Source organism: Eleutherodactylus coqui, chromosome 7 (assembly GCF_035609145.1).
Source record: "Eleutherodactylus coqui strain aEleCoq1 chromosome 7, aEleCoq1.hap1, whole genome shotgun sequence".
Classification (NCBI taxonomy): domain Eukaryota; kingdom Metazoa; phylum Chordata; class Amphibia; order Anura; family Eleutherodactylidae; genus Eleutherodactylus; species Eleutherodactylus coqui.
Genome location: NC_089843.1, coordinates 57,373,287 through 57,395,428, shown reverse-complemented (window position 1 = coordinate 57,395,428; position 22,142 = coordinate 57,373,287). Strand labels below are relative to the sequence as shown.

At 42.1% G+C, this 22,142-nt stretch overlaps 1 protein-coding gene across 5 annotated transcripts in view; it reads left to right on the top strand.

Moving 5' to 3' along the window:
- The window catches only part of KIT (KIT proto-oncogene, receptor tyrosine kinase), a 73,729-nt gene extending 58,521 nt beyond the window's left edge, over window positions 1-15,208 (top strand). For 3 of the 5 annotated variants that reach the window (XM_066573070.1, XM_066573069.1, XM_066573068.1), the window contains exons 14-21: window positions 436-586; window positions 3,079-3,158; window positions 3,448-3,575; window positions 5,450-5,572; window positions 8,076-8,187; window positions 10,204-10,303; window positions 10,413-10,515; window positions 12,445-15,208. In XM_066573070.1, the coding sequence (XP_066429167.1) occupies window positions 436-586; window positions 3,079-3,158; window positions 3,448-3,575; window positions 5,450-5,572; window positions 8,076-8,187; window positions 10,204-10,303; window positions 10,413-10,515; window positions 12,445-12,567 (920 nt within the window). In that variant the 3' untranslated portion in view covers window positions 12,568-15,208. Of the gene's footprint in view, window positions 1-435; window positions 587-3,078; window positions 3,159-3,447; window positions 3,576-5,449; window positions 5,573-8,075; window positions 8,188-10,203; window positions 10,304-10,412; window positions 10,516-10,805; window positions 10,883-11,928; window positions 11,983-12,444 lie in introns of all 5 variants that reach the window. The other 2 variants (XM_066573071.1, XM_066573072.1) reach the window with 2 other exon arrangements.
- The last annotated feature ends 6,934 nt before the right edge of the window (window positions 15,209-22,142 follow it).

The following is a 22,142-nucleotide window of genomic DNA, read 5'->3' as shown; positions in this document are numbered from 1 at the left end:
CCGTCATTTGTGTCTTGGAACATCCTTGTAGCTAATAATGAGAAGTAACAGTATGTGATGCTGTTAGCAAGTAAGACATATCTACATATGCTCATGTGACCCCAGCAGATCATCATTTTATGAGACGTGTTCCTGATTTATAGTATTTGCTCCTCCCATATTCTCTGAAATATCACTCATGCTCCTTAAATGGATGTCATATAGTGCATGCATATTACATCACTTGATATTGGGTTCTGTCCCCATTGGGACTCCCTATCTATATTCACCTTGGAGTGTGGAACGAAGCCAGAGTATCCCTGCACAAACACGGGGAGAACACAAACTCCATGCAGATGTTGTCCTCCAGTGGAATTTTGAGCCCAGGAGCTTGGTGCTTCAAGGCAACAGTGCTAACTACTGAGCCACTATGCTGACTTTAAATATATTTCCCAGGTCCAACTCTGGTCATCACTGAATATTGCTGCTATGGAGATCTTCTGAATTATCTACGGAGAAAACGGGATTCCTTTATCTGCCAAAAGTTTGACGAGCATTCGGAAAGTGTCCTTTACAAGAATCTCCTAAACGCAAAGCAACATGTTTGGTGAGCAGGTTATTTTTTTGGTTTTTATGGTTTAGCAATGATGTAACGGATTTAAAATGGATATGTTTTATTCATTTATTAGGGCATCTTAAAGGGGTTATCTTGGAAATGAAAAAATGGCTGCCATGTGTCATGCTGAAGAAACAGTGCAGTGTGTGTTAGGCCCCGCACCATCCCTTCCCCTCATCAACCCGTCCTAGTTACACTCTAACATTCTAGATTGGGTTTCTCAGAGGCTGCACAGATGGATGCCATGTTTTTTTTTTTTCTATTCCTAGACAACCCCTTTAAGGTGGATTGATTCAAGTTTGAAGAGAAAAAAACAATAGTATATTTGATTACCAAAAGTTATGACACCATGTCACTAAAGAGCTCCTTTTATGTCATATATAAAGGGGGAATTACGGGACTTTTACTATTGATAACCTATCCTCAAGTGATCAATAGTTGATCAGCATCGGTCCGCTACTTGGGATCCCTACGGATCAGCTGATAGTCTGGCCCGCTGTGAGTGCAGTGGGGCTGGACATCGCATTGGTGCTCAGGGCTGGAAGTGTAATGGCCAACTTCATTCCCATTGAAATCGGGGTGAGAGAGATGCCTTCCACTACATTTCCATCTCTGACCGCAATGAGCAGCTAGAAGTGTAATAGGAGGAATCTCTCCCAATAATTTCAATAAGAGTGAAGCTGCTTATTACATTTCCAGACATGACCACTGATATTGGTGCAGCGGGCCGAACGATCAGCTGTGATCGGTGGGAATTCTGAGTGGTAGACACCTACCGATGAAATATTGATCACCTATCTTGAGGATAGGTAATAAACAGTAAAAGTCCCAGAATATCTCATTAAGTTCACTGTGTTAATAAAGGGTATACCCTCTGTCTGCTTCAAGAGGATATATAGAAAGTTGATTGCCCGCAGTGTAAGTTTAAAATCTGCACTTTTATTAAAGGGGTATTCTGGCCTTTTACAATTGATAGGTCATCCGTAGCGGAGCCACCCCTCGGGATCACCGTCCATGAGCTGATCATACGTCCTGCTGTCAGTGCAGCGGGGTCGGACATTGTCATCAGTTTTTAAGGCAGGAAGTGAAAGCGTTAGACTTCTATTACACATCGAGTCCTGACCTAACAGGACCAGTTGTAAAAGGCTGGAATACACCTTTAAATTATCTTAAGGGTTCCATTCTGACAGAACAGACACCTGATACATTTCAGACCTAGTGTAGGTCCTTAGGGTAATTTTACATGGGCCATTTCGTAACCTGATATAACAAACACTGATCACATGTGGAGACATACACTTGTGATCAGTGCGCGTTTTTATGCTTCCTGAAAACAACGTTTAACTTGTTCGTCAGCTAATCGCTGCCCCTTTTACACGACCTGATCAGACGGACGAACGTTAATCATCAGGTAGCATAAAATTGCTCCTATGGGAACGAATGATAGTACAATAGTTCGTCCTCATAGGCTGGATGTTCATCTCTCCATTCACATAGGGAGAGGTTCGGCTGGTCACTAAACCATTTTAGGATCGCTGAAAAGAATTAACTCATTTGTCAGCTGATCATTGTCCCTTTAACATGGCTTGAGAATCCGGTGAATAAACGTTCATGCCAAGTCCAGTGGCTCTGGATGACCATTGTAGTAATGCCACAAGAAACACAAGCCTTTACATTGCCGTTGCCACAACGCTTATTGGGAGGGCTGTCAGCCAGGAGACTGATGCCAGGGGATATATAGTCTAGTTTTAAACTAAAACCGTAGCGCTGTGGTAAAGTGTAATAACCTGAAAAGTTAAGAAACAGTTGAGTTAGAAATTACATGACTCACTCTACCACAAGTGATTAATTGTGTTAAAGTAGACAAGGAAATTGGGCTTGGATAATAGCATAGGATTACGGTGTCTACAAATAAAAATGAATATCATTAGTATTCCAGTATCCACAGACGCAGTACTCGCTATAGGAGCAAACTTCTTAGGCAGTGCTCTCCTTGACCTCTGAACACCATTTGTACGAGGTCTCGTTTCATGTAAACCACAGTGACTTGAAGTTTCCCTGGAGGGCGATCTAGTGTTCATCCTTTGCCGTCTTCTCCTCCCGATACAACGTAATGGCTTTAACGTCTGCTCCTAACATGTGTAATCACTTTACGAATTGGTGGTGGAACTAATGATGCTGTTATGTGTACGTAAACAAGCATATGGCTTGTCAGATGATGTTCTAGCAGGTGGGACTTCAGGACAAAGTTGAACTCGTGGAATCAAGCTTTGTGGTTGTGTCCTCAGTAATTATACGTGCATCCTGTGTTGTAGTTCCTTACACAACATGGATGTCAGGAGTTGTTATGCTTGTTCTTCTGCCAAGTAAAACATTGATATCCTTGTCTTTTGTTCTTGGATGCTTCATTCGGGGAGCTGGAAATATGGTCGCGATTTTAAAAAAACGAAAAACCTAAAACAATCCTTCCTTTCGTTCTACAGTGACGGGATGAGCGAGTACATGGATATGAAGCCAGGCGTATCGTACGTGGTGCCAACCAAGTCGGACAAAAGAAAATCAGGTGAGTTGGACTCCTTCTCTAGAAAATGTCAGTTCGCAGCCGTCAACGACTACATAGCCAGTCAGTTGCAATGAATACCGTCTACAGCCAAGTGAAAGCTGGAATAGTGAAGTTTTCCTAAAACGCCGTATTTGTTCAGACTTAAGCCTTTTTTTATGTTTAGGTCTCGCATAGTTTTATCTCTTTTTGTTTGCTCGCGTGGAAGCATAACGTGGTAATTGCTCAGAGCCACGATTTGCTTGTTTGAAATTTCCGTCGTCAGTGTTTTAAACGGTTTATCTTTGAATAGGTTCCTACGTTGGTCAGGATGTCAGCATCGCAATGCCCGAAGAGGATGATTTAGCCCTAGATACAGAAGATCTGATTAGTTTTTCATATCAAGTTGCGCAGGGCATGAACTTCCTGGCGTCTAAAAATGTGAGTTAATACACAGATGCTCGCACACATTTCTACATGACAGGCATGCAAGGCACAGATTCGGTTACTGATCTACTTACATGGGCAAGGGTCAGCCCAGCAGGGGGAAGTCATGACATCAGTCGTGACACTGAATGTACTCAGCACTAAGGTTAAAGTTAGTCCTTTAAGGCTACATAACGAAAAATCTGCAACAAATCCACAGCAAAACTCATGTTACATATGGACTTGGTACAAGTTTTGCTGTGGAATTAACCCTGTCTATTGCAAAGGGTAAAAGCAACAGAGAAAATCTACCATATAAATGAACATGCTGCCCAATTGAAATTTACTCCGTTGTGGTCGATTTTACACTGCGGATTTGCTTACAAGTTCGCTGTTGAAAGTCTGCAGCATTTACTCTTTACTCATATGACTATATCTTAAGGCGGTGTTTCCGAACTCCGTTCCTCAAGGCACCCCAACAGGTCAGGATTTCCTCAGTATTGCACAGGTGATGTAATTATTGTCGGTGCCTCAGACATTGCCACGGGTGTTCTTACTATAGGCTATCCTATGACCTGTTGGGATGCCTTGAGGACCGGAGTTGGAAAACACTGCCTTAAGGGTATGGAATCCGCATTCTCTAAATGTCCCATTACGTTTAATATGAATCCACACCATAGTTGCAGATTTGAAATCCCTATAGAAAGGGACATGTCAAATCTTGATGCAGATTATGCGCAGAACCCATGTTAGGAGATTGCTCATTGCAAAGAGCCAAATGTGCATGTGCATCCATGGTATACTGAAGCGCAAATCCGCAGCAGAAGTCTGTGGCTAAGCCATTTATTTCTGCCGCAGATTTTGAGGCCAAAATCCGACATGTATTCCACAGTTTGGACCTACACTTGCGCTTTGAAGCTGCTTACAAACATTCATGTTTGAGTGTGCCCTTAGCCTACCATGCATCCGTGTTATTGATTATTACGTTATTGTCATAAGCTTAGGCTATGATGTTCCATCATAGGCATAGAAAAACACAAAGCTGAACTGAACAATGCGCATTGACTATAATAGAGTCATTCCAGCTTCCATTATGTTTGGATTTTTGCACAAAGCTTCCAGCATAGTTGTAAGCAGTGCCTAAACTTGGCCTCCAACCAAAAACTGAAAAGTTAATTTTAGCCAGAAACTAGCCCCCATCTCTAGGATCAGAGATGCAGACGCATCCCTAAAGTTGGTAATTCCTATAGCTTTTGCTTGGAGAATCCTGAGGATTTTAACAGGATCCATGAAACTAAAGCGTATGGAAAAAACACCCAACAGTCTCATGCTGTCTCATGTCTAGAGAAAGAAGGGAGGTTGAATTTCAAAAGGTTTTCCCATCACTTTCATGTATGATGACCTCCACCTAGGACCTCTTACAGCTCCACCTTAAATAAAGTGTCCTTTCCCAGCACTCATGGTCTTGGGAACAGTCAAAACAATATTTTGAGAAAGTGAAACTTCACAGTTAGTAATCTTTTGTAAAATGAAGGCCCTGATCACATAGATTTTTTTTGGACATGCAATATATGCCAATTGTGGGTCAGAATCCATGTCTTTTTAGCATCCCATTGAATGCAACGGGAATCCACGGATTTTGAAATCCACAATGGGAAATGATAGAATCGATATGTTAATTCTTGACATTGAAATCACATCAGGTGGCCATATCTGGATATTCCCATCTGTGGTAATATTCCAAGGCTAACCCACAAATTGTGATTGATCCAGACTGGAAAAATCTGCTGTGGACCTGCCACATTAAAACGCCATGTGTGATGAAGTGTCTATACTGTCCATGTCTTAAGTAATATATGTATCTTTGTGTTGCTTTATTTTTTCAACAGTGCATTCACCGAGATCTTGCGGCAAGAAATATTCTCCTCACTCATGGTCGAATTACTAAAATCTGTGACTTTGGCCTCGCTCGAGATATCAAGAATGACTCAAATTATGTGGTTAAAGGAAATGTAAGTCGGAGCAGGTGTAATTCAGTTAAGGGCTGCTCAGTGTTCTCAAATTCCCTTAGAAAACCCCGAGAAGATGGCAAATCACATCAAGACACTCTCTCTTGGAGAGAACATAATGATTTGGCGATATAATGTAAAATTTCACGTAAAAATGCCACTTCAGTAGACCTATTAGGCACATTTTTACTGTACATAATGGACGCACTGGACATAATGCAGCTTTTGGAGCAAAAAAAAAATAAAATGTATTGATCTTCTTAAACTAGTTAGTAATGGACAAAAAAGGTAATCTAGCACAGCCGTGACATATTAATATACCAGGAGTAGCCGTCTTAAGGTGTATAGCTTCCTAACATAGTCCCTATTGGGAAAAATATATAACCTTTTAATGCTTTAGTCAGCAATAAATGCAGAAATAACAATCGGATGTCTCTTCCTTATAGACCTCTGCCATTTTTACACATCCGTTCCGGTCATTGGATGGGTTGGCGAAATTATATTCAACTGTATTGTTTACCATTAAACACAAAACTGCAGTAATCACTTGAGTACTTCTCAGGGCGTAGGGGATGCATTTCACTTCTAAGAAGGTCTTGGCTTAAAATAGTTTTCCAGGATTTCTCAAAAAGCTGCCACAGACAGGGAATTAGATAAAATATAAAAAACTGGCCATACTCATCTTAAATGTCCTGCCACTCCAGTGCACCTGCTACAACCCCCACCACACCGGTTATGGAACCTCTTGCAGAAATCAGGTACTGTTCATCACTCACATGACCACTGCAACCAGTCATTGGCTTCAGTGGGCACTTGCCATACATACACACATGACCACTTGAGTGATGAAGAGCACAGGACCACTGCCAGAGCTTCTGGGACTGGAGCGCAAGGACCAGGGCGTCGCTGCTGAAGTGAATGAGTACTGAATATTTTTATTCTTATTTTATCCAATTCCTTGCCATTTGCAACATTTTGAGAATCCCAGAAAACCTCTTTACTTATATAGATGTGTCTTTGGGCCTTAAAAGTCATACATCTGATGGATACCTCTTGATGGAAGATATCCGCCAACATAGGCTCCCACATTTAGAAAAAAACTATATATATATATATATATATATTATATATTACATTACACTGAATGGTGCTAGAATGTATCAATTTAGAGTCCTTACTGAAATTCAAGTCATGGTAAGAATTAACATGGAGAGAATTTCACAGTACTGCTAGGGAAATTCCACAGTGGAACTGTAGTGTTTCTGCAACGTGTGAACCCACTCTTAAACAGATTTTCCCATGCCTTAAAATGGCTTCACAACTTCCATCCTGGTTGCTGCTGAGCAGGACATGTGACTGCTGCAGCCAATCACTGGCTACAGAAGGTCGCTATTGTGGCCAATGACTGGCTGCAGCAGTCACATGTCCTGGTCAGCAGCAAACGGGAGGAAATAGCAGTTGTGAAGCAATTTTAAGTAGTGGAAAAACCCCTTTAAGACTGGTGAGGTATGTCAATTGGGTTCTCCTTCCTCATTACCACCTGTATACCATAATAGGACATATAACAAAAGAATTTTTACACTAAATCGACTCTTTAAGCATTTTAACAAGTTTTAATGGTAGACAAAAGTTAGTGGCCATAGGGAAGAGATGTGTCATGGGATTATGGCCTTGTAAACGAGGGATGTAACAGCTGAAGCTTCATCTTTTACTATCCGCAATCTCTAATGGTTCTTTTACATGGGACAAGCTGTCAGGCAAACGAAGCCCAGTGATGCTTGCTCCTATGCTGTTACACAGGAGCGAGTATCTCTGGCATCACTCACATCGCTGCCGGAATGAGCGTTCTCTCCCCCCGCCTGGCTCCATTCACAAGAAGCAGACCGTCATTCAAAAGTGTCCGACTGCTGTTTACACGGAACGTCACATCTTTCAGTTTGCTGCATGTAGAAAATGAACAACTGAAGGATTCTTGTTTAGTCGCTGCATGCGTTTACATGGGATGATTATAGTTCACATTTCTGCGGGAGCACAGAAATCAATGATTCTGAACAATAGTGGTTCAGTGTAAAAGGGCCCTTAGAAACAAAGTTGCTTTATTTGTTGGGTAACATAAGCAAATAGTGACCTGCAATTCCTCACACCGTGTGAAGGAGCTTCTGAGAAGTCGTGGTCTTACTAAGGAACTGGTACGCAGGACGTAGGCATGTGTACTGTGACCTCTCCTGTATCTGGGTCACTAGTAAGATAGGCGGAAGAGATTAGTATGATTAGTACATTTTATAGGTCAGGTTAGGCCTTTTGTTGTGACATGTTACTTTTGTGGCTTATTTCATTAGTGCAGACAAACAAGTCACAGATCTAGAAAAGTAAGGGGTCATGCAGTTCTACATACTGTGGTCATGCAGCTGTACATACTGTGCTCTTATAGCGTTTTATATAGTTTTTTTTAACTAATTGGTGGATATACTTTGTAATTAGATCTTTAAACACTGTTGTATTATAGGCTCGACTCCCAGTGAAGTGGATGGCACCTGAAAGCATTTTCCATTGCGTGTACACATTTGAGAGTGACGTCTGGTCTTATGGGATCCTGCTTTGGGAGATCTTTTCTCTCGGTACGTTGTGTTGATTATTTCTGTAATTGTTTTTAGCTGCACATTAATGATCTATTGCTCCCATGACAACACTTATTTTCCTGTGCTCTGGAAGCGCTGTATTTACAGGGAATGTTGTGAACAAAATCGCCATCCGTATTACTAACGCTGTTCATTAGGGTTTGAACATTTATGAGGATATGGATCCATACAAAATCCGTAAGCAAAGGCTGAACGTCTGTAGTACAGTATCCGGCAGCATGTGAGGACCCACTGAGCCATTGACCAATTGGACTTTCAGTTACTTTTGGGGGGAGGACTTAATGTTCCCTTGGATTTCACCATTTAACCTCTTTTATATGGGATGTGATAAAGGTACAAGGTGAGGTCAGGACAGAAGAAGTTGGGAAAGCTGGACGAACAGGCACAAGTCAAAACCAGAAGTCCTATCACAAAATAACCGCAGCTTTGCTTAATCTAATGGAACCTATTGGGGAGGTTGCCTAAAATATCCCCAGAAATTCCATGATTGGTTAGATACCGGAGAGCTGGGTGCATGTGCTGGCTCCTTTAAAAGTTGGACAAGCTGCACAGTGCAGGTAGCTCTGACAACAGGAATGAGAGTGTGGCTTCTTCTGCATAGAAGGGACAACAGTAGCTGCTGACCATGACCAGCAGACTAGAAGGATGAGAGAAAGCACCACCCACTGTGGCCAGCAGCCATTAGACACAAGACATTACCAAAGTAGTTTAGGATTATGGGCCTATAACTGTTAATGATATTTTAGAGGAATAAAGATGTAAATAGTTAATGTGCAAAGAAGTGGCTTGTCAGAGAATGTGTCATCAGAAAATAACAAAAAATATGTTTAATATATGTCACTATGTATACAGTGGTACCCTGGCTTGCGAGTGCCTCAGCTTGCAAGCTTCTTGACTTACAAGCAGACTCTCTCCTGAATTTTTGCTCTGATTTAGGAGCAAAAACTTGGGTTAAGAGCTTGCTCGCAAGTCAAGAAGCTCGCAAGCTGAGGCTTGGGGAGGGGTCTAATACTCACCTACTGCCGGCATTTCAGTCCCCGCGTTGGTCTGCGGCACTGCTGCAGGCTGCCCCATCCTCCTCCACGCCGACAGAGCATTTCTTCCTGGAAGCAGGGCTTGAATACCCCCGCCTCCAGCAAGCTAATGCTCTGATTGGTTAATCCAGTGCCGCGTCAGCCAATGAAAGCCAGCACTGGATTAACCAATCACAGCCATTCAATGACATGTTTGTTTTTTTACATGTACTGTACTGTAGTGTAGTTGGGGCGGTCCGGAACGCGTTAATGGCGTTCCAATTCATTTCAATGGGTTACATTGGTTTGAGATACGAATGTTTTGGCTTAAGAGCTCCGTCACAGAACGGATTAAACTCGTAAGCCAAGGCACCACTGTATTTAAAAAGAAAACAAAAAAAAAAAACCTTAACATCTTGTAGTTTTCACTCTGGCCAAAAAGCCTCCTAATAGGCTGAGGTTTCCTGTTCTGTACAGCAGCCTTAAGGACCAGAGAAACAGTCTAAGGGACTCATTGACTTCTATGGGAGATTGTTATGGACTCTGCAGAGGTCATTGTGTAGGGAGAGGGAGGCGGTGAGTTGTGAGCATCATCTATTGTGAATGGTGGATCCTGTGTTATTTTTTTTAGTATATATAATGTATAGGTATATGTGTTATCTTTCATTATCTGTGATAACAATAAGGTGATTGCTGAAAAGTTTTCTTTACAGAACAGGAAGTGTCAGGCTAATAGGCTTAGCAGTCAATCTGAAAACTGCAGCATTTTAGGATTTTTTAAAAATGTATATAGTAACATGAAAAATTTATGAAAAACATCAAAAAAATTTTTAAAAAATTAACGTACACTCCCTTTAAAGAAAGCTGTAATTTAACCAGAAAAAGTGTGACAGCCCGGCCCTCAACATACTAATGTTTTCTTTTACTTCAGTCATTTCTGTCCTTGCCTGTCATAACGTTGCATTGTTTGATTAATGAACAGGAAGCAGCCCGTACCCTCGAATGCCGGTGGACTCCAAGTTCTACAAAATGATAAAGGATGGTTACCGCATGCTGAGCCCAGAATGTGCACCGGCTGAGCTGTGAGTAAACATACAGTTATTACTTCTTTATTTTTTATGAAACTTTCCGAAAGTCTTTAAAATGTATCAATGTTCACCACTGCTTTTTTTTTTTTTTTTTAACTTACAGCTACGATATAATGAAGAGTTGTTGGAACAGCGACCCGGTGAAGCGACCTACCTTTAAACAGATTGTACAGATGGTGGGACAGCTTTCAGACAGCAAAGGGCATGTGAGTAGAAGTGTTCCTTCTCCCTAAAAAGTCAAGATTTTCGGCTGAAATGGTTTAAATTGTATACTGGATCATGAAGACTAGAAGATTGTGATAGCTGTAATGTAAACACTGAGTATTGTTCAGGTTTACTCTTCTATATCATATTTACACATAAGTAGCCATGTGTGGCTTGGCAGGGTGGTGCACATGGAGATTGTATGTACACATCCTCTGTATGCCCTTCATGTGCTGCCATGGAGTCCCTCTGTATGACAGATAGTCTCCACTAAATGCAATTTTGTCTTTAGGGGAGGATAGCTTCGGAATATGGCAGCTGATAGAGCATGGGCCCATGGACTTCTAGAAGTGCGGTATTACAGCTGAGGTTGTACATAGTTCTGATAGGCTTGTATGCATATAGTCAAGGGCTCTTTCACATCTTAGTTTTGGTTTCTCTTTTTTTAAAAAACAAAACTGATGGCAAAATGGAATTAAAAAGGAACAAAACTGAATCCATAGTTGCTTTTTCTTCTCTTTACCAGATCTAGTAGACATCTGTCAAGAAAAAGCCAATTTCTGTCACTGTTTCCTCTTCGTTCTGTTTCCATACTTTTTTAACCCTTTCCAGTCCAATGTCGGGCCTGCCCCGACATCATAATTTCCCTCCACAGCTCCGATGTCGGGGCAGGCCCGACACTGCAGTGCAGGAGTGGATCTGCTCCCGATCGTCAGACACATCGGGTGCAGATGTACTCCTGCACTGGTCCTCATCGAGGACCCCCGAGGAGAAGGCAGAAAGGGTCTTTAACCCTTTCTGCCTTCTCATTTACACATTACATAGCGCTCAATAAGTGCTATGTAATGCATAGAGATTCCGGCCGGCGATCATGTGACCGCCGGTGTTACCTGACCCCCGGCGCTCACATGAACGCCGAGCCGGGAGCCTGCACTGTGGGAGGACCTGCTTACCTGACTGGCGTCTTGCACATTCTCCTTCTGTCTCCCGACCCGACGATCATGTGACCGCCAGGTGCCACCTGACCCCAGCGGTCACATGATCGCCGAGCCGGGAGGCAGAAGGAGAACGCGGAAGACGCCAGACAGGTAAGCAGGTCCCTCCCTGCACCCTCCTGAACTCTGTCAGTTCAGGAGGGTGCAGGGAAAATGCATTTTTTTCTTACCCATTCTCCCCAGCTCCAATAAATTGGAGCTGGGGAGAATGGGTGAGAAAAAATAAATGGATTGGAAAGGGTTAATCCATTTTGTAGTATTCTGTCTGTCTTCCCCTCTGCACACGCTCATTTAAAAACTGATCCATTAAATGGACAACAGAAACTGAACCAAACTGAAGGGAGCATAACTGAAACTCAGAAATCCCACCGATATTAATGGTTAGTAAAATTGATTTTTTTTCCCCATTTCCTGCTACAGGGAACAGCAGACCAGAAAACAAAAATTTTGATGTGAACAAGCTCTAACTGGAATGTGAGTTATTTTTTATTCCTGAAGAGAGTGGTTGCAAATCATAAGAGAAGGCATACTCATTTCACCTGTTCCCCCTGCTGCTCCCATTCTGGTCCCCGCCACTCTTCACTTCCTGCTGCAGCAATGACATCACTCAATGCCAGGGATATGTGACCTTTGCAGCCAGTCATTAACTTACATTGGGTGGAGACTAACTGCAGTGGTCACATGTCCCCGTTTCGGGACGTCCTCAATACTGCAGCCGGAAGTGGGGAGCAGCGGGAGACTGAGCACTGATAGAATGGGGGTGACGTGAAATCGGGTAAGATATGGTTTCTGTATGTTTTACAACCATACTGAGCAGGTTTAAACATTTGGGAGGATCGTATAGCCCTTTAAGATGATTATACCAACTGTAGGCAATTTGTCATTGGATATATGTCACCTAATATAATATTGTTTTTACTTTTATTACAAAAACAGAAGCTTTCCGACACCTCTCTTGTGTGTCCCAGCCATATTCCTGTGGATCATTTTGTGAGGATCAATTCAGTGGGGAGCAGCACATCATCCACTCAGCCCTTACTGGCCAACAGGGAACACTGAGCACCCCCATCGTGTCACCTCTCGCTGCTTGTGGATGTTATCTTCACATACACTTCCACAACCTTGCCACAATCCTACTGAGCTGCTGAATATCAAGACGGAGTGTTCTCTAAAATTGGTGGTCCAAACATCTACTAGGTCCTTTGTGACCCGTATGATGCCAGAAGAAATATTGACTTCTGTCTTCGTTCAAACATATCATCACACGAGACCATATGGAAACAACTTATCACATAAAACCTAGGCATAAGTCTCAGTGACCGGTGATAGACTATGGATGAAGATTGAGATCCTGGATTTAAGTCGGAGATCTCAGAACTGTTGGAGAGAGGTAGAAAAAACATTGAGTTTCGTAGCATTAGGAAAACTCAAATGCTCAATCGTCTTGCAAAACGAATGCAAAACCAGAATCCTACTGAACCGCTTCTGCTGTGTGACTTGACATGCCTATGTCTCCGGTGTCTTGCTACTGATTCATTTCTCCTATACAGCATATTTCATGCAGATATTTATTGACCATTCTCATGCACTTACTCACATTGATAGATACAGCAAATATAGTTAAGAGTTAAATTATTTTGGTATGTAACTTTCATCTTTAGTATCAGAGGGATTCCTTGCCTTGTGTAGATACTGAGTGAGTCAAAGCACAAATTACAGATGGGCATATAGCAGAATTAAAAGTTACCATAAACCCTAAATGATTCACGACAGATGTATATTAGAACCAGTTGGATCAATATTATAGCCCTGTCTTAAAGGGGTTGTTGAGCTGTAAACTATTGATGGCCTGTCCTTAGGATAGGCCATCAATAGTACAGGGTGATCAGAATTAAACTAGATTAGTGGGAAGAACCCAATAAAAGTTGGCGTGTGTACTCAGTGGATTATGAGGTTAAGAAAAAACAAACAATAGTACCAAATGTTGCCACAAGGGGAATATGTGGCACTGTAGACAAATGGCATGGCATATACAAGGCAGCTGATGAAAGGATTCTGTCAATCTGTTGTTCAGATCCGTACAGTACGACTGTAGTTCTATGAGTCTCACATTCCCGAATGTGCCTTGCTGGTTAAGCTTTATTATCAGCGAAGTAGTAACAAATTCATCAAACATGTACAAGGTGTGCACACTGAAATGTATCTATAAGAACTTGTTCAAGGAGCACACATTGTACCATATCTATAGGTATTTCCAACATGACAAATCAATGAGCCATCATACGAGAAAAATAATCCTGTCCCAAACCTCTATGGATGGTTCTTGGCAACGAACGTACTCCTATATCTTAGACTTCAACGGCGCCAAATATTCCCCAGGTGGCAACATTTGGTACTATTTTTTCTTTGAGAAATCTAAACCCTATACTCCACTGATTATACGCACCAATTCTATTGGGTTCTACCCCATAGTTTTTTACTAGAGACCTTTGAATATCTCTAGTATTATAATCACCCTGTAGATCAGAGGTCCGCCTCTGGGACCTCCACTGCTTGCCAGGCTGGTGCGCTTTTGCACTGAGCCCAATTCTGCAGGAGACAGACAGCTCTGTTCCCACTACTGTGGTCAGGCTTGATATTACACGCAAAGTTCCCATACACTTCAGTTGGAAATTTGCCTGTAATACCAAGAAATCAACTCAGCACACAATCGCATCGGTCCGGCGAACAGCTAATCAGCGGAGAACTCGGGTGTCAGCCTCCTGCTGATATCCAATGGCCGGCCGGCCTCTCCTGAGGATAGCTCATCAGCCGTTTAAAACGGGACAACCCCTTTAAGGGTCTTTTCCGCAGGCCAATTATTGGGCATGACGTTTGGTCATCCGCCTGTTTTGAGTGTGCAAACAATCAGTCAACAAACTAGAAATTGCTCACTCATCAGTTGTACATCTGCCCATGTAAACAAGAAGTGTCAGCAAACCAATAACTGTTGGGGAGGAACAATTGTAATAACAGTCAATCACCTGCAGACAGGCATTCCTTTGTTGCATGTGAACAAGCGCCGATTAGTATGCTTTGCCGATTGGCACTTGTTACAACAGGCAATTCTTGGCCCATATAACAAACAGGTCCCTTACTTATATATCCCTTTCTTTGGAAGCTTGCTGGTTCTCTACAGAAAGCTATGCTGAGGCATTACCCGGTATTTGCACTGCATTTGTTCATTTTTGCACCTTTTTAAAATGTTAAATATTTCCTAAAAGGAAGAAAAAATTGCTTTGACCTTTTGCTCCTGGCTGTTCAGGGAGGGGTTAAGTAGAAATTCCACTGTATGATCTTGGATAAATCACTTAAAGTATGCTTGTTAACCAAACCATTAATACGAAAGGTACTTTTGGGGGCACTTAGTCTGACACTTTTATTTTAATGGTTTAAGATGTTATATTTTTGTACATTTTTACGGCAACTGTTACTTTCAATGTGACTGGATGTTAACATTTCGTTCTTATTTTTTATTTTGTTTATCTTGTTTTCTGTAAATGTGGAAAATGTATCATTATGTTCTGTTTAACCCCCTCCCTTACTCAAAGTATTTTTGTACGTATGTAGATAGGTGTAATTAATGTTGCGAGTTAAACATTTGAGGTCTGTTGCCTGATTGTTAAGGAGAGTTGTTAATAAACTGTTTTGTCATGTTAAACCTTTTTTTTGTTCGGGTTTTTTTTTTTTTGCATGGACATACAGACATCAAAATGGAATACTTACTATTCTGTATTTCCCATGTTAGAAATATACTAGGACTGCATTAGGTTAGAATACATTCTTGGTGATCTTTGTATTGACAAGCCGTTTTTTCCCACACACGGCTTATAGCATCCAAACGGTACTGTGTCATAAAATATATAGTTTTCTTCAAAATTATTCAACCCTTGTTGCAAATTAGGTTTATTTGCCACCTTTACAGACAAAAACGTAACTTTTTATACCACTGTCTTAACTTAGCCATATTTCTTAGCCAGATTTTTGATCTCAAGTGCACCTGATGCAAATATTAAACCTCTTGATTAGTTGCATCAGGTGTGCTTAAGACAATATCTGATTTTCAAGTCTGTACTCTTATGAGGGATTCTTTCCAGGGGGCTGAATAATTCTGAGACTGCAGAATTCATTAAAAGTGGAATTTTAAGTTTAATTTGAGGAAACCACTTGTCATACTAGTTGTGTTCAGCTATTTAAAATGTTTGTTTTTTTGCAAACAGCTGGAAGTTTGTAGATTTGGCAAATCTAATTTGCAATGGGGGGGGGGGGTTGAATATTTTTGATTGCAATGGTAATATGCCTTATCAGGGCATATAGATACCTGTCCTTGTGGACTCAAGTCATCTATAGCTTACATGGGCAGTCATTCATCCATACTGCAGCTTTTCCCAGCAAAATCTTTTATTTTCTAGTGTGTGGTCCATTAGAATGACATGTGCTCGCTGAAAAGAACTGAAAAATAAAGTTCTAACATATCAACATGTTTTCCTTTCTTGTTTTGTTGTAACTGCAACTGTGGGTCATTCCAGGTCCCCTTGAAGGTCTTTTAACATTTGGTAAAGATTGCCCATGCACAATAACAAATCTATCAAAATGTCCAAAACCGAAGCATAAATGTTGTTCCTGCATTGTTCATTTACTTTAAATGGTGCCCTGCGTTATATCAAAGATTTACACCGTAGAATACTCCAGCACTGAGTACTGTGCAGTCATAACCAGGCCAGGACACAAAAACATCCCAAATAAAGTTTTATTACTTTTCACTCTAATTTTAGATTTTGACATTTATCATGTTCTGAGCAATTCACGTTTCTGTGCAAACATCTTGAAAGTTAAAGGGGTTGTCCCGCAAAACAAAGTTGGGGTATACACTTCTGTATGGCCATATTAATGCACTTTGTAATGTACATTGTGCATTAATTATGAGCCATACAGAAGTTATTCACTTACCTGTTCCGTTGCTAGCGTCCCCGTCTCCATGGTGCCGTCTAATCTTCAGCGTCTAATCGCCCGATTAGACGCGCTTGCGCAGTCCTGTCTTCTGAATGGGGCCGCTCGTGCCAGAGAGCGGCTCCTCGTAGCTCTGCCCCGTCACGTGTGCCGATTCCAGCCAATCAGGAGGCTGGAATCGGCAATGGACCGCACAGAAGACCTGCGGTCCACCGAGGGTGAAGATCCCGGCGGCCATCTTCACAAGGTAAGTAAGAAGTCACCGGAGCGCGGGGATTCGGGTAAGCACTATCCGTTTTTTTTTAATCCCTGCATCGGGTTTGTCTCGCGCCGAACGGGGGGCTATTGAAAAAAAAACAACCCCGTTTCGGCGCGGGACAACCCCTTTTAAGACACTGGACTTTTCACAACATGAACTAATCTTTAGGAAATAGTGCTCATAATGTTTCATCTAAGTTCAAAAATTTGACCCTTCATTTATCTCCAGTAGCTTTTTTTTTCCTTGAAGTACCCTTCTAAGAGGTATGCTTTGCAGTGCTAACTAGAGAGGTCTAGGCAAGCTGTCAACTACAAGTTTCTACCACATAGAAGTTCGTTCCTCTTCTGTACTATTTTAAGATGGCACAGAAGGCATCATTACTATACACAAAAGAATCACAGATGTAGGCCTTATGCACACGCTATATTGTACAGAGCTGTAATACGGTACCCATATCTCATTGCTATATTAGGATGAGTGTAACCCCATTGTTTGAGCTTGAATTCCTAAACTCAGGAACAAAGTTATGAGTGGTGACTATGGGACCCCCATAGCACAATATGAAACTGACCCTATTTTATGGGCAAATTTAACTGATGACCTATCCTCAGAATAAGCCATCAGTATTAATTCACTGGGGACCTCCCATTTGGGATCCCCGGCAATCGGCTAATTGTCCGACTCGCTGTCAGTGCAGAGGACCTGAACATCATCAGGTTTGGAACAAGAAGTCTCTGAAGCGACTTCACTCCCATTAAATCGGTGGGAGTGCAGCGTCCTATTACATTTCAGTGTCCAACTCCAGTGTCTAAGGTGGAAGTGCCAGGAGTGTAATAGGAGACAAGCACTCCCATTGATTTCAATGGGAGTGAAGCCACCTCAGAGACTTCTATCTCCGACCCCAATGACCATGTCCTGTAGCGCTGCAGTGACAGCAGGCTGGACAATGAGCTGAGTGCTGGGGCTCCTGAGTGGCAGGTCCTTGGTGATTAACTATTGATGACCTACTGTTACTCTCGCTTCTATCATCTGTTGTAATCACTAACTACACTTATGCAGTATGAAGGTTGGCACACTCATCTGCTACCATGGCCATCATGCCCTTAGTCAGGAATAAGACTGGGCACCTTTTTCTTTATTCTGCTTCCATCCTAACAAAAAAAAAGCTTGGAAAGGGATCTTGTTCAGGTCTCAAGACCATATCCAAACAGCATGGTTCCTGTTCTTTCCTGCAGCTTCATCCTACCTCATATATGAGAAACCTTTGAGGAGTGCAGACCAATAAGTCTTCATTCTGAATATAAAAACTTCACTTTAGAGTGTAAAATATATCTAGAATTGTCCAATTAATTTTCTGTATAGTGGTGAGTTGTATGTCAAAATATAGAATTCCATATCCTAACAAATACTTGATGTCCTGTCTTCTACATGCCTGAATCCAAGTTGTTCTATATCATCTGCTAGGAATGCAGGACTTGTAAAAATTATGTGATTTATTAATTTCTCATAGCTGTAAAAGACTAAATAAATGTCTACCCTCAGGATACCTTGTTGGGAAATTCACAGACTTTATATACATTTAGAACACAATACAGTAACATAATCACAATAGTTTCCTCTAAGTCCTGTCATTGTTCCTCGTACCACTACTAGGGGGTGACCGTCGTATGCGGTGGTCCCCCAGACCATTACACCAGCAGTGGGGGCAGTGTGCCGCTCCACAGCAAAGGCAGGAGTGTTCACCCTTAGGTCTGCAGATATGTACACTGTCATCATTGGTGCCCAAACCAATCTTGGATTCGTCGCTGAAGACAACCTGGTTTCGCTCCTTAGCAATCCAGGTTCGTTGTTCACGACACCACTGCGAAAGGAGTCGACAGTGGTGTCAAATGCAGTATATGTAAGGGCGCTGTGAGACCAAATTCCCTTCAGCCAAGCACATGGAAATTGTTCCAAATGTCACAGGGGTGCCATGTCTTTCTGGATAGCTGACAATCAGATGATCTGTCGAGTGTATCCTGAACTTTATATGTGTACCCTCACACATCCACTGCTCCCAACACCTCCTAACAGTCTGGATAGAACTGCCTAGATGGCGGACAATTCTTTATTACAACTATCCAACTTCTCTTATTGCAATAATGCGCCCCTCTCAAACTCTGGTAACTGGGCAAAATCTCTTCTCTGCGTCATAGAGGCGTCTAGTGGTCAACAAGCTCTACACAATTGGAAAAAGAGGTCACTACATACAAGGTGCCTCCGAGAACTTTTTTATATGCCAATAGTAGAACCACTTTTAGGGCTTCAGGTGACAAGACCGTTCATCTAATTCCGCTAGAACTCCAATCATTTGCATATCTGCCTGAGCTGTAACTGCATGCTGAGTTTTATAACAAAACAACAACTTCTAGGTGTGTTTTTTTTTTTTTTTAAAAAGGGTGCATACCAGAAAGTAGATTGGCAACGAGGCTCAACTACCGTGTTTCCACGAAAATAAAACACTGTCTTATATAAAAAGTTTTGCCCCAGAAGAGAGAGGGTCCTAATTTTGGGGGGGCCTTATACTCCCCTGGTCCACGGCGTCCCGATGCCTCGCGATGGTCTCCGGCGCCGCTGCGGCTAACTGCAGTGTCCTCCCTGTCTGCCGTCTCTGCTTCTTTCTGGTGATGGGGCTTTGAATAGCCCGCCTCCAGCAAAGCGAGAGCTGTGATTGGCTAATCGAGCGCCAGCAGCCAATCACAGCCGGCGCTCGATGAGCGCATGCAGCCCTATGAAGTGGGGTTGTCCACTAACTGGAGCAGAGTGTTAAGGCAGCAGAAGTGCAGTCCTAAGCTCTTGACCTGAAGATTGCGAGTTCAATCCCCACATGGTTCAGGTAGTCGGCTAATCCTTCTGGGGTCAGTAAAATGAAAACCCAGCATGGTGGAGGGGAGGGGGGGGGGGGGTTAATAAATACAGTGACCATAAAAATCAACAACAAAGAAGTTGAGTCGGTCCAAGATTTCATCTTCCTTAGATCCTGCGATCAATAGATCAATGGACCATTACACTTGGTAGCATTAAAAAAGCAAGGATATTATTGCAACACTGGTTTCCCATAACGACGTATGGTTGCAAAAGTTGGACACTCAGGAAAACAGACACAACTATGCGTTTGAACTGGAGGAGAATGCTACGGATAACAGCGAACAACGACTGCCATAACAACGAACAAGGTAATGTTAGATCGCGTCAAACTGAAAATATCACTAAAGGACAAAATCATCAAACAGTGACACTTTATTTTGGCCAGTAATGCGTGCTAACTCACTGGAAACAGTACTGATGCTTGGCAAGGTCAGTGGGAGGAGAAGATCAGGATGACAAAGAACAAGATGGCTAGATACAATCATGTATGCATGCTGCACTATTTAATATTTATTAGTAATGTCTTTGGTTGTTGTTTATTGCAAAATACAAGAAGTGCAAAATGCAGGAGCTGAACCGGAGGCTCCAAATGGAACGTCCAGCACAAATATGAGCACAGCCTTGGATGTAGAATTAACCCCTTGGAGCTGTTTTTGCTTTTTTCCATTTTTGTTTTTTCCTACTCCCTTTTAAAAAATCGTAGCTCCTTAATTTATCCATCGACATCGCTGTATGTGGGCTTGTTTTTTGCGGGACGAGTTGTATTTTTCAATGGCACTATTTATTGTACCATATAATTTACTGAAAAACTTTTAAAAAATTCTTAGCGGAGAGAAATGGAAAGAAAACGACATTCCACCATCTTTCGGTGCGTCCTGTTTCTACAGCACACAAATTGCAACAAAAATGACCTGATATTTTTATTCTATGGGTCAGTACGATTGCTACGATACCAAACTTGTGTAGCATTTTTTTTGCTGTAGTACTTTTTTTTTTAAGATATTTAATTTTTTTCAATTACTTTCTGCGGTCATTTTGTGCGCGCAATACCTTTTTTATTTTTTTGTCGATTTAGTTGAGCAAGGGCTCATTTTTTGCGGGATGTCCTGAAGTTTCCGATAGTATCAATTTGGAATACATACGACTCTTTGATCACTTTTTATTGCGTTTTTTCTGGGAGACAGGGTAACTAAAAAAGTGTATTTCTGGCGTTCTTTATTTTTTTTTTCAGACGACGTTCACCGTGCAGCAAAAATAATGTACTACTTTGATAAATCGGACTTTTACGGACGCGGCGATATCAAATACATATTTTTATTTTATAATTTAGATTTTTTAATAATGGATATGGCAAAAGGGGGGTGATTTAAACTTTTAGAACTTTTTTTTTTTTTAACAATTAAAAAAACTTTATTGATTATTTTTTTTACATTGCTTTGAAGTCCCCCTGGGGGACTTTAACATGCAATGCTTTGATCGCTCCTGCAGTATGACGTAATGCTATAGCATTACGTCATACTGCTTTTTTACAGGCAGTCTTTCAAGCCACCCTGTGTGGATGGCTTGATAGGCAGTCTGCTAAGGCAGCCCTGGGGCCATTCATTAGGCCCCCGGCTGCCGTGACACCTGCACGGCTCCCCCGATCTCACCGCGGGGGGGGGGCCGTGCGGGACCCCCGAACTGCGTTCGGGGGATTTAAATGCCGCTGTCAGAATTGACAGCGGCATTTAAAGGGTTAATAGCCGCGCTCGGCCGAATGGCCGAGCGCAGCTATTGCCCGCGGGTGTCAGCTGTAATAAACAGCTGATGCCCGTGCTGTATGGAGGGAGATAGCGCCGCTACCTCCCTTTATACACGTCCTGCAACAGCAGGACGTAGTTTCCCGATGGGGCGGTCGTTAAGGGGTTAATCTACTTTAATATATGACATTACACATCTAGTGCTGATCCTGAGTTACCTTCACACTTTTGCTGCTTGTCATTAGAAATAGTGAGTAAGCTTGTGGTCACACACACAGGCCAAAGTCCAAGCATCAACTGGTTTAAAACTCGGATAATAAGAGTTGTATAGTGACCGCTATTTAACCCTTTCCAATCCACTGTCTGACGTCTTCCTATATTCTGATTGAAGCTTGTACAGTTCCAATGTCAGAAGACGTCCGACAGGGTATTCTTACAGTCTATTGCTAGCCACTCCACTGTCGGAGCCTCTCTGGTGCACACATACTCGCTTTAGCCAGCAGATGGCACCGTTGTATAACAGCAAAAAGAGAAAGCCTTTTAGGAAACTCTGAATCCAAAATTGGATTGGAAAGGGTTAATATTGGTAGATGTAGTCCTCAGTAGTCGTACAGAGTGCCTCACTGTGTGCTTTCATTGCCTGGTTTCTGAGGGCTGGATGTAACAAGTATCTATTTCCATTATTGTGCTGTCAGTCACCAAAAACATACAACATATTTGTCGGCCTGAGTAAAAAGGTG